Source organism: Aegilops tauschii, chromosome 5, assembly GCF_002575655.3.
Source record: "Aegilops tauschii subsp. strangulata cultivar AL8/78 chromosome 5, Aet v6.0, whole genome shotgun sequence".
In the NCBI taxonomy this organism is placed as follows: Eukaryota; Viridiplantae; Streptophyta; class Magnoliopsida; order Poales; family Poaceae; genus Aegilops; species Aegilops tauschii.
The window spans coordinates 218,024,496-218,036,166 of record NC_053039.3 but is presented as its reverse complement, the minus strand read 5'-3'; the positions used below and the strand labels follow the sequence as shown (position 1 = coordinate 218,036,166).

Below are 11,671 nucleotides of genomic sequence, written 5' to 3'. Positions count from 1 at the left end.
GTTGAGTGCTATATGTAGTTTGTCATCAACTACCAAAAAAGGGGAGATTGAAAGTGCAATCTTGCTCTTAAATAATATTTTTGATATTGATGAAAAATCTACATATAGGGGACTAACCGTGTTTGCTAAGTGTATACACAGGCCGTCAGTCCTCTGGTTTTTTCTAATGAGCATCATGATCACATCATATGAGATTTTACTCAAGCAAATTATCAATGAGGAAAGGAGCAAACAAAGATGAAGCATTGTGCTCTTTTATATTTCTTGAGTAATAGGAATCCCGCACTATTAAGAGGGGATCCGAGGTGTAGGTTCAAGACTTGCTCACATTTTGTCTCACAAACAATTTTTCACAAAAGACCAAAATCCCTAGCAAAACCCCTTAGCCAAAACCTACCACTTCTCCTAGCCGGATCATCCGGACGCCTCCCCAAATCATCCGGGCTAAACCCGGATCAGCCGGACCTTGCTCCGGATCATCCGGATAATGTGCGGTTTTCATCACAGAACGGTGTGGCTGAAGCCGGATCGTCCGGACGTTCTTCCGGATCATCCGGGCTGTGCCCCGGATCGACCGGATCCTGTTCCGGATCATCCGAGAAATCTTCCCCCCGTTTTTTACAGAACCCAGATAGTTGTAGCCGGATCGTCCGGCCAGGCATCCGGATCATCCGGGATATGTCTGGATCGTCCGGGGTGGCCTCCAGTCTGTCCGGGCTGCTCGCAGCTCTGCTGCTACCATCTACATCCGGGCCTTCAGCCAGATTAATCCGGACAATGTCCAGATCATCCGGGTGGTGTACCAGATCATCCGGGCTGGTCAACTTCTGTCCAAACGGCTCAATTTTGGACATGGTATAAATAGTCCCTTACCTCTTCGAGATAAGGTTGAACACTTCACACAAACACGCCTCAAGAACACCAATGCATCCCTTCTCTTGCTCATACACTAAAACCTAGATCCCAGCTTGATTCTTGAGAGTTTCGAAGAGTTGTTCCAATCAAAAGAAAGATCTTCTCCCTCTCCTTCTTGTGACCAAAGCAAATCGTGGTTTGAGCAAGTCTTGAGTTTTTCCCTTTGGATCTTGTTACTCTTGGAGGTTGGAGACTCCTAGGCGATAGGAGTCATTCGGTGAGGAATCAACCATTGTGATTACCCCCGGAAAGTTTGTGAGGGTTTGGAGACCACCCCAAGGTCTACCACTAGTGGTTGAGAAACGCCTCCGTGGTGTTGTCTCAAAGGAAGAATAGGGTGAGCCTTCGTGGTGTTGGTGTGCCTTCGTGGTAACATCCACCTCTCTAACGGTGACGTAGCTTCCCTCCAAGGAAGTGAACATCGGCATACATCCTCGTCTCCCGGAGTTGCGGTTATTCCTAACCCTAACTCTCTACTTGTGGTTAATTGTCTCTTAGCCCTTTCTTATATCATATTGTGCTTGCTTACTTACATACTTGTGGTACTTGCTTATCTTGCTTAGCACTTAGTACTACACTTGCAATTGTTAGGCTCACCTTCATATTCCGCATTAGTGCCTAAAATTGCTAAGTAATTATTAAAATTTGTAATTGTACCTATTCACCCCTCCTCTAGGTCCATCTCGATCCTTTCAGTCGCAGCAGCCACCGGCTCCGAAGAGCCGGATTTGGTCCCAAATCTTCTATCGACCGGAGGCAACAGCCACAACGGTCGTGCTCCCCGAGCTCCTTCATCTCCCGGCCGGGGGACGCGCCATTGTGCCTTGTTGAAGGCAGCCAAGCCCTTGCCTCAAGACCAGCTCATGTATTGATGATGATCTTGTTTTCCTGATCATGAGCGTTGTTATAGTATCAATAATGAGAACACATTGTTATCTGAATAATGATGTTGGATAAACCCAACTTATGAATTACTAAGAAATCACATCGTTATCATGTTGTCAGTATTTTCATTAAACTGATACATCCTTAGACCATTAGAATATGGTATGACTGACATGCCGAGTGGTTACTTTGGGGTTGCCAAACATCACATTCAAGATTGAGATTTACTCCTCTGATGATAGAGAGATACTCTCTGGGCCCACTCGGTATTACATTATCATTATCGTCTGCAAGATACATGTGATTGAGATCACATTGATACCGAAATACGGATACAAGTAAAGAGAACAAAACCAATATAGTGATCAAAGAGTTGATCACGGGGATACCGATAATATCTCACCTTAGGTTTGTAATGTGTACTTGACGCCTCTAAGTCGCTGAGAACATAAGAACTTCAGTCCTTTTTCCTCGACACCACTGCTCTTAAAATACAAGAGTTCTAAGACAAAAAGAACAATGTACTTCAAGAATAGACACACAGGAAGAACAGAGTGAACCGCCAACTCGAATCTTTATAAGTAGAAGAGATAGAAAAGATTCCGGTTCTAGAAGATGATAACAGCTATCTTTCGATCAGAGATTACACTGCAATCAAAATTCGGTGCAACTATGATAGATGCATTGGTAGTAAGTGTACAACTACACAAACACAAAATTGCTTCTAAGTGTAAGACAAGACACTCCAAAATTCCAGGACTCCCTCAATGATCCAATCTACCCTTGACATCAAAATATATCAATATAGTATGTTTCGACATAAGAGCCCAGTCCTATGTCATCTCAGGGTATCAGTCAGAGAAGAGAACCATCAGGCGTACAACTGCGCCAGATCGTCTTCAAACGTCTTCCTGATCACCTCCCTCTTGAGTTTGAGCGCAGCCGTGACGAGGCCCGACTCGGGGGTCCATGGATCTGGTATGAGCTTGACTTTGGCTGGTGTCTCGAACTTCTCCAGTCGTGCTTGCTTCGCAGCCTGAAGTACAGAAAATGGATGTCAGTAATGGAAACTGTTGTCCCAGCAGGATGCAGGATTTGCCTGACTGCAACTCTCAACTTGCTCTTGGACTAGAGGATGCAATTATCTTTGATGGAAAAGTGTGTGCATGTATGGTCAATGTTTATATGGAAGTTGCAACCACAAATGCCTTCACTACTCTTTACAATAGTAAAGATCTAAGTGCTTCTGAAAACACATGCTCGATGAAAGCAAACTGCACATAAAGTCATGTACTATACCCTCAAAATACATATACTCTTGTTTCTCTTCTTTTCTTTCAAAGACTAATAAGATGAACTTAGAAACAATGCTAAGATAGTCATGGATGGTAAATATGTATGATTGCTAGTTTGCATTTAAATACATACACTGGGAGAAATACCGAGTCAAGTATGATCTATGTGTAATGGAAACCCGAAAGTTGACTGAGGTCAACACAGAAACAAACCTTTGTTAAAGATTCAAGCACTTCTACAACAGCCTCTTGCTTCTGGCACAAATCAGCAAAATCGGTGTATGCAAGTCCTTGCTGCAATGCCCACCTTTCAAGTTCATTCTGTGCTGCTACCACAAGTGCAACACAGTAACTGTGAAAAGGATCGGCATGGATCATGATGTTCTCAACATATGGGCTCATAGCCAACGCAGCTTCCACCTGTGTCATCCAATCAGTTAATATAAGTGCTACCAGAAACTTATCTCACCAGAGCAAGAATATTTCTTACCTTCCCAAGAGATACGTATTCACCATGTTGAAGCTTCACGATATCTTTCTTGCGGTCAATGATTTCAAGGCAGCCATCTGGATGGAAACGCCCTATGTCTCCAGAATAGAACCATCGTAGACCTCTTTCATCATCCTACACAAGATATATGAGGCGTGTGTTAGATCAATTATTATTGTGAAATAGAGGTCATTACTCATTAGTGATGATGTATGATTTGGTGTGTGAACAGATCAGTAACAAATGGACAACATACCTTATAGACTTCACTTGTTTTAGCTTCATTCTTGAAATAGCCTTTAGTTACATTGGGACCTCCGATGACTATCTCCCCCCGAGGCATTGGTGAATCCGTTGTTAAGTATCCCCCTTCAGCCCAGTCAATCAACTGAAAGGTACAGTTGACATTGTGTCAAGAATTGTGGTAATAGGTCAGATATCCCATTAAGTAACAGGTCAAGGAAGAAATGCCAAAGCATAAACTATGGTATAACAAAGAAGAAAATTAATAACTTAATTCCTCTCATTAAGAAATATCTTCAATACATTGGACTTGTCAGTATCAAAATTTGGATACATTGGCCTTGTCAGATATCAAAATTTGGATACATTGGCCTTGCCAGATATCAAAAATTGGATACATTGGCCTTGTCAGATATCAAAATTTGGATACACTAGCCTTGTCAGATGTCAAAATTTGGAAATAGTAATCATATACTCCCTCCGATCCTAAATATAAGTCTTTTTAGAGATTTCAATACAAACTACATACGGATGTATATAGACATACTTTAGAGTGTTGATTCACTCATTTTGCTCCGTATGTAGTCCATATTGGAATCTCTAAAAAGACTTATATTTAGGAGCGGAGGGAGTAAGTTGTAGAAGTGGGAAGAACAGCTTTGATGTCAAAACTGGGTCCAGCTCAAATGCTGAAAAAATCAGGCAACATTGTTATCTAACCTTAATGTATGAACAAGGTAGTGGAGCACCAACACGGCCAACAGATGTATCATCATACTCAGAAAACGTTCCTCCAGCACAAGTTTCAGTCAGACCATACCCTTGGCCTATTGGAGCCCTGAAATTGCATAAGCCTATCAAAGTACGGGACTTAAACATGCTGAAACAAACATACAGTATTGCCATATTGCCATTGTAACTAGGGTAGTTGGAAAGTTTCCAGTAACAGCATGAATGATGGATACATAATCTTACCCAAGGCATATGTTGATAAATCTCTGAGTGTCTCCGGACAGAGGTGCTCCACCTGAGAGTACAAAGCGAATATTTCCTCCCAATATTGCACGCACCTTCGTGAAGACAAGCCTGTCCCACAACAGTTTCTCTACTCCCCATGCACCAAGCCAACTTCCATTGATAGCAGCAAGTCGGCGGCTATATCCAATGTCAAATAATTTCTTCGCTACACCACCCTTTGCATCCACCTAAAACCATCTCGGTGTAAAGGCTAGCAGTCAGTAAACAAATGAGAGTACAAGATCCAAATAGCGTAGTGGGAAATACCTTTTTTCTTACACCATCACGGACACGATCAAGTATAGCAGGTACAGCAGTCATCAGTGTCGGCCTCAGTGCAGAAGCATCGCCTAGGGTCCCCTTCTTTATTTTGCTTGATGTATCAGTCAGGGTCAAAGCTGATCCATATCCAATGGAGGCTCCAACAGCAGCCATAAGTGTCTATAAATCATAATATTTGCAGACAGAGAATTAAATAATGAACACAAATATTAATATATTGAAATGATATCCAACAGTTACCTCAGCTGCCAACTCAAGAATGTGCGCCAGTGGGAGGTAGGCCATGTATATATCCTTTTTGCCAAGTTCAGGCACAATGGTCATAACTGCTGAAAGTGTAGCCAGGACATTGCGGTGGGTCATCATAACTCCCTACAACACCATATGAGGTATATATTACTCCCTCCATTCACAAATATAAGATGTTTTAGATATTTCAATATGGACTACATACGGACTGAAATGAGTGAACAAACACACTAAAATGTGTCTATATACATCCGAATCAGAAATAAATGAATGTCTTATATTTGTGAACGGAGGGAGTAGTTCATAGCTGAAGATATGGTTAAACAAGAATAGAAAGGGCCTTTTGAGTCATGCAAACAAAAACATATTTGCAGAATAATGAACAACCAAAGTCAAACCTTGGGCAATCCAGTGCTACCACTTGTGTACATTATCACCGCAACATCAGATGGGAGAGGCATGTTTGCATCAACAGGTGCTTCAGCTCCCAATTTACCTACTTCCTCAAATGACTTAACTGACCAGCTAGTGCTGTTTTGAGCTATAGAAACTTCAGCCGAGATGCCTTCCTCATTGATGTAGATCACACGCTTGACAGTGTCAAGTTGCCAACCTATATCAATCAACTTCTTTAATTCCTTCCGACCACATATTACAGTAGTGACCTCAGTCTGTAGAGCAAAAGAGGGGAAATAAATAAATGTAAATCAAACAAAGAGTTAATTACATGCAGCAATAATCTTGGGGTGTGCTAGCAATCGCTGAAAAGTATTTGTTGCTTATCTACAGCGAAAATGCTACAAGAGGTCTATACTCTATAATTGCTGTCTATATAAACATGAAGGAAGAAAAACTTAACTAGGAGTAATTGTACAACATACTGAACACAAAGTGACAGTACTAACCTCATTTAGTGAGTGGCATAGTGCTTCCTCCCCCAACGAGGAATAGATGGTGACAACTGTTATGTTTTGTCTGAAGCATGCCTTGCAAATACAAAAATAGTAACTTCGAAATTGAGTACAATGACCAGAGTTCAACATACAATGAATAGCTACCAGAATGAATGTTTGTGCAGAGGAACCAACTTTGAATTGGTATAGAAGTTAAGTAACACGATCCAACCAATAACTTAAAAGTACATATAAAAAAAACTCTCTATACCTACTTGTATTACTGGAGAGGTTAAAGTGTCCTAGAATATCATTTAAAAGGGTTGAGCATGGACATTTCTCATTATTATTTTCTCAAAATTAAAATGTCGTTGGTCTGTACGCATGCTGGCTTGGGAACAGTTATAGTGAAACAGAGATAGTACTAGGAATATATTTATTATCATTTGGTGTATATACTCTCTCTTTTAAATAAAATTGGTGTACGACCTGTATCCCAAGTCTCCATGCATCACATGAAATCTGCCACCACAACTACTATTGTCATCCAGTCATGCATCATAATAATGAAACATTGGGCTAGCCATTGATAAATATGAAATTTCTATCCATGCATAATAATAATGAAACATTGGGCTAGCCATTGATATCTATGAAATTTCGGTCCTCACCTTACATGAGAATGCAAAAGCAAAGAACATGTGGTGACAGGATATCCTTTTTGTAGTTGATACTGCTTATAGAGAAATTTTGGCAGTGAGCAGCACTTGGACTCACTGCGTAGCTAGAGAGGAAAAGATGCCTCGAGAATTCATTTCGAATTCGCAGTCAGTGTATAATTCACTTTGCTATGCAGAAACCCTGACTAATTTATGATTTTTTTGCACACAGATGTGTTCATGATATAAAGTGGACCAGTGACCACAATTTACGTAACCAAAAGTAAGAACCTCATGTAGTACCGCATGAAGAGACCAAAACGCATGGATTGATCTATCTATTGCTTGCAGGAAAAAAAAAAGGATTACCTGCAGTGCAATCTGCCACTCAGCCTGTGTCTCGGCAAAAATAGCAACACTCTCATTGTCCTGGCGACCTAAATTGACCAATCCTGAAGAAAAGTTGCAAACACTCTTGAAGGCCTCAGCGTAACATTTCCACTCGTACTCCCCCAGATGAAGCTTCTCAAAGGACCTCCCATCAGGTGATGATTCTATTTCCCTTGAAATGAGCTTCCTTGTGCCAAGGAGGGGCATGTAGAGATACTCTTTGCAAGCATGCTCAAACAGCTCAGCAAGTGTGTTGACCCCTTCCCAGTGTGTTTCAACAGGGCGTTCAAACCGATGGTTGCGGATCGCATAGCCAGGCTCTCCACCAACATCAACTGGCACACCCCTCTTCTTTTCAACCTTTCTCCTTTTCTGGAGCAGAAGAGAGACCGCGATGGGCACAAGAAGGCCAACAAAATAAGGATTCATACTTGTTCAAGGGCGACCTGACAGCTATATACTAGCTTATGGGAGGAAGGCTACAGATTAAAGATGCCTTGAAGAGAGAACCCTGAAAAATATAATTTCATGCTGTAAACAAAAACTGAAAATCCAGTACGGATTGTATATAATGCAGATTCTTTACATACAAGGAGCTAATTGCATGTTAGATTGTTAGCCTTTTTATCTGTTCAGGTCCATTGTATAACCAATCCAACAGCAAATGGAATATCAACTGGCAAAATATGAAGCATTTAAGCAGTTTGGTAAAGTAAGATCATTCATAAAGATGGCCACCTGAAATGCAAAGCTTTTGCATGTTCTCTAAAAGCGCTGGTATGCGCACTTGCATAGTAGCATACAAAGCATGCATCAAAATTAGGTGTAAAAAATTGTGTATGCTCCTTCTTCCTTCTGCTAATCAGTAAGCAATCAAATCTCCTGATTGGTTTCCAAACAACATATATATATACGAGAGCTATGACGTAGGGCAAGAAATACAACTAATTCTGCAGTCATCAAAAGTACCATCTGATAGAGCAAGAAATTAAAACCTAGTAGAATCTGGCCGCGCAACTGCACGGGTGGACTCCGCTAGTTTGGGGCAGAACTGAAAAGGGATACACTAATATTTGTAGTATTATGTGTCTTCAAGGCGAGGCGATAATAATGCTGTATACGGCGTAACAATGCGATGCAATGCGATGCGATGCACAAGGAACCCATTCCCGTGAGGCACTGAAACCTACGAAATCTAACAAAAGTTTGCTCGGATTCTCTAGATTCCACGACCACGAGCGCTCGTTGCGATGTGCGGAACGGAGGGTGCGTACCTTCTGGAGGGGTGGGGGGTGGGGGTGGGGCGCAATGGCGCGTGGAAGCTTCTGGAAGGGAGGAGGCGAAGGCGTGACGTCAGGCGGAGGAGGATCGATCGGCGCGGCGGGGAGAGGAGGGAGGGGGTGGAGCTGCTCTGCCTCTTCTCCAAGTCTTCAGCCGCTAAATTCGCTTGAGGCCGGTGTGTGCTCTGGCCCCACCCAATCTCCTCACTTCTCCGCTACCCAACGAGGCCCAAGGCCCCATCGGTCTATCGGATGCTGGAATGGCCTAACATTTGTCTTCTCAAAACAAAAACAAAAAGAATGGCCCAACATTGGACCTTGTCATCAACTCCCTTCGTTTTCAAATATATATTTTTTGCATGATACGTGTCTCATTTATGCCATACTAGCACATATGGCTATGCATTGTAATGGAAGAGAAAAATGACATGCTCCGCTATGATGTAAAAACCGATTGTTATTAAGCAGGTTTACTGAGTTGAGGATAACTGGATAAGTTTGATGATGAATCAATTGACAACCGATTATCTGTATTATTTGTTTATATGTTGGGCATGCATTCGTACATGTTAGTTGCTCTCATAAGTTTTGATAAGTGTATCAAAAGGAATCTGCAAGGGACTACATCGAAGAGCATGATAATTATATTTTCTAAAACATGATAGCTATATCAAAAAAACTCACGGATGGTAGCTACGACAAAGAACCTGTTTTTTCTTTCTTAAACAACCGGGTAAGATAAAAGAGGCGCTAGGGTACAATCAGCAACGTGCTCATTAGTTAACGTACAAGCTAGTGACCGGCGAACGATGGAAAAGAAGGTAGCAGAACATAAATTAGTTGAACAAGCTAATGTCAACAATCGACAATCAGGTCACGTGACGGGGAGAGAGCATTAGAGAGCGGATTAACTTGTGGCTCACTAACATGAATACTTAAGATGAGGCTAACAAAGTGACACGGAAAGTTGGCATTGAAACATCATTCCCATGACCGCGTTGAGGTGATGCTGGGTTTGCAACATCTGGTTCATGTTCACGGATGACACACCTCGTGGTGCACGTGGCCAATGACAACAATAGAACGATAGACAATGTCTATAAAGTTGACGATATCTCGTTGAATTGATGCGTGCGAGTAATTGAAAATTTTCTCACTGACGACAAAGTAGACTTGCGACAGTCGACGTAGATTAAATGTCGAAATTCGTCGTTCACAATATACGATTCGAGCTCTTTTTGGTCTGAATAGATTCTTCTCATCGATGCGGTCCCGGTGGCATGAGCATTCGGTCAACAAATCTCTTGTGCGTAAGGAATGATGATGGCACCAGTGGCCATGTAAGGTGGCAGCTTAGGGCAAGGGATATATACCTAAACGGAACCTCTACACGTACGACACTCTTGTGTCCAATTCTTGTACAACAATCGTTTATGTGGTGTGCTTTAACTTTTTTTTATGTATGGATGCTTGTTGTGCATCATCTTAAAGGGATGGTAGGAAAAATATGGTATTGTGCGCAACCCTGCAAAGAGGCCCAACGTAGGCCAACAAAGCTCAACTCAGATAGACAGGGCCATGCCTAGCATGGTGATACGTCTCCAACGTATCTATAATTTTGGATTGTTCCATGCTATTATATATTCTATTTTGGATGTTTAATGGGCTTTATTATACACTTGTATATTATTTTTGGGACTAACCTATTAACCGGAGGCCCAGCCCAAATTGCTGTTTTTTTGCCTATTTCAGTGTTTTGAAGGAAAAGGATATCAAACGGAGTCCAAACGGAACGAAACCTTCGGGAACGTGATTTTTGGAACAAACGTGATCCAGAGGACTTGGAGTGGACGTCAAGCAATCAACGAGGAGGCCACGAGGCAGGGAGGCGCGCCTGCCCCCTGGGCACGCCCCCCACCCTCGTGGGCCCCTCGTAGCTCCCCTGACCGACCTCTTTCGCCTATATATACTCATATACCCTGGAAACATCATATACGGAGCCAAAACCCTATTTCCACCACCGCAACTCTCTGTACCCGTGAGATCCCATCTTGGGGCCTTTTCCGGCGTTCCGCGGGAGGGGGCATTGATCACGGAGGGCTTCTACATCAACACCATAGCCTCTCCGATGATGTGTGAGTAGTTTACCTCAGACCTTCGGGTCCATAATTATTAGCTAGAAGGCTTCTTCTCTCTCTTTGGATCTCAATACAAAGTTCTCCTTGATTCTCTTGGAGATCAATTCGATGTAATCTTATTTTGCAGTGTGTTTGTCGAGATCCGATGAATCATGGGTTTATGATCAAGATTATCTATGAACAATATTTGAAAAAAAAAATCCTTCTTGCTACCTCTTGAGCACTGCGTTGGTTTTCCGTTGAAGAGGAAAGGGTGATGCAGTAAAGTAGCGTCAGTATTTCCCACAGTTTTTGAGAACCAAGGTATCAATCCAGTAGGAGACCACGCTCAAGTCCCACGCACCTACACAAACAAATAAGAACCTTGCAACCAATGCGATAAAGGGGTTGTCAATCCCTTCACGGCCACTTGCAAAAGTGAGATCTGAGAGATGATAAGATAATATTTTTTGTATTTTTATGATAAAGAGTAAAAGCAAAATAAACGGTGATAGAAATAACTAGTTGACGGGAGATTAATATGATGGAAAATAGACCCGGGGCCATAGGTTTCACTAGTGGCTTCTCTCAAGAGCATAAATATTACGGTGGGTAAACGAATTACTGTCGAGCAATTGATAGAATTGAGCATTGTTATGAGAATATCTAGGTATGATCATGACACGTATTGTATTGTTGCCATCGAGAATAAAAGGATGGGGTTTATATCATATTGCATGAGTTTATCCCTCTACATCATGTCATATTGCTTAAAGCGTTACTCCGTTCTTATGAACTTAATACTCTAGATGCATGCTGGATAGCGGTCGATGTGTGGAGTAATAGTAGTAGATGTAGGCAGGAGTCGGTCTACTTGTCACGGACGTGATGCCTATATACATGATCATACCTAGATATTCTCATAACTATGCTCAATTCTATCAATTGCTCGACAG

General features: G+C 42.0%; 1 protein-coding gene across 1 annotated transcript; it reads right to left on the bottom strand.

Annotated features, from left to right (window-relative positions):
* Positions 1–2,355: 2,355 nt before the first annotated feature.
* Positions 2,356–8,845, bottom strand: LOC109759520 (long chain acyl-CoA synthetase 9, chloroplastic). The gene is made up of 12 exons (XM_020318342.4): positions 8,593–8,845; positions 7,298–7,829; positions 6,282–6,362; positions 5,775–6,047; positions 5,368–5,499; positions 5,113–5,286; positions 4,804–5,033; positions 4,549–4,666; positions 3,842–3,973; positions 3,586–3,720; positions 3,309–3,515; positions 2,356–2,836 (listed from the first exon to the last, which is right to left on the bottom strand). The coding sequence occupies exons 2-12, from the start codon at positions 7,745–7,747 to the stop codon at positions 2,672–2,674; spliced, it is 2,097 nt and encodes a 698-aa protein (XP_020173931.1). The 5' UTR covers positions 7,748–7,829; positions 8,593–8,845; the 3' UTR covers positions 2,356–2,671.
* Positions 8,846–11,671: the final 2,826 nt, after the last annotated feature.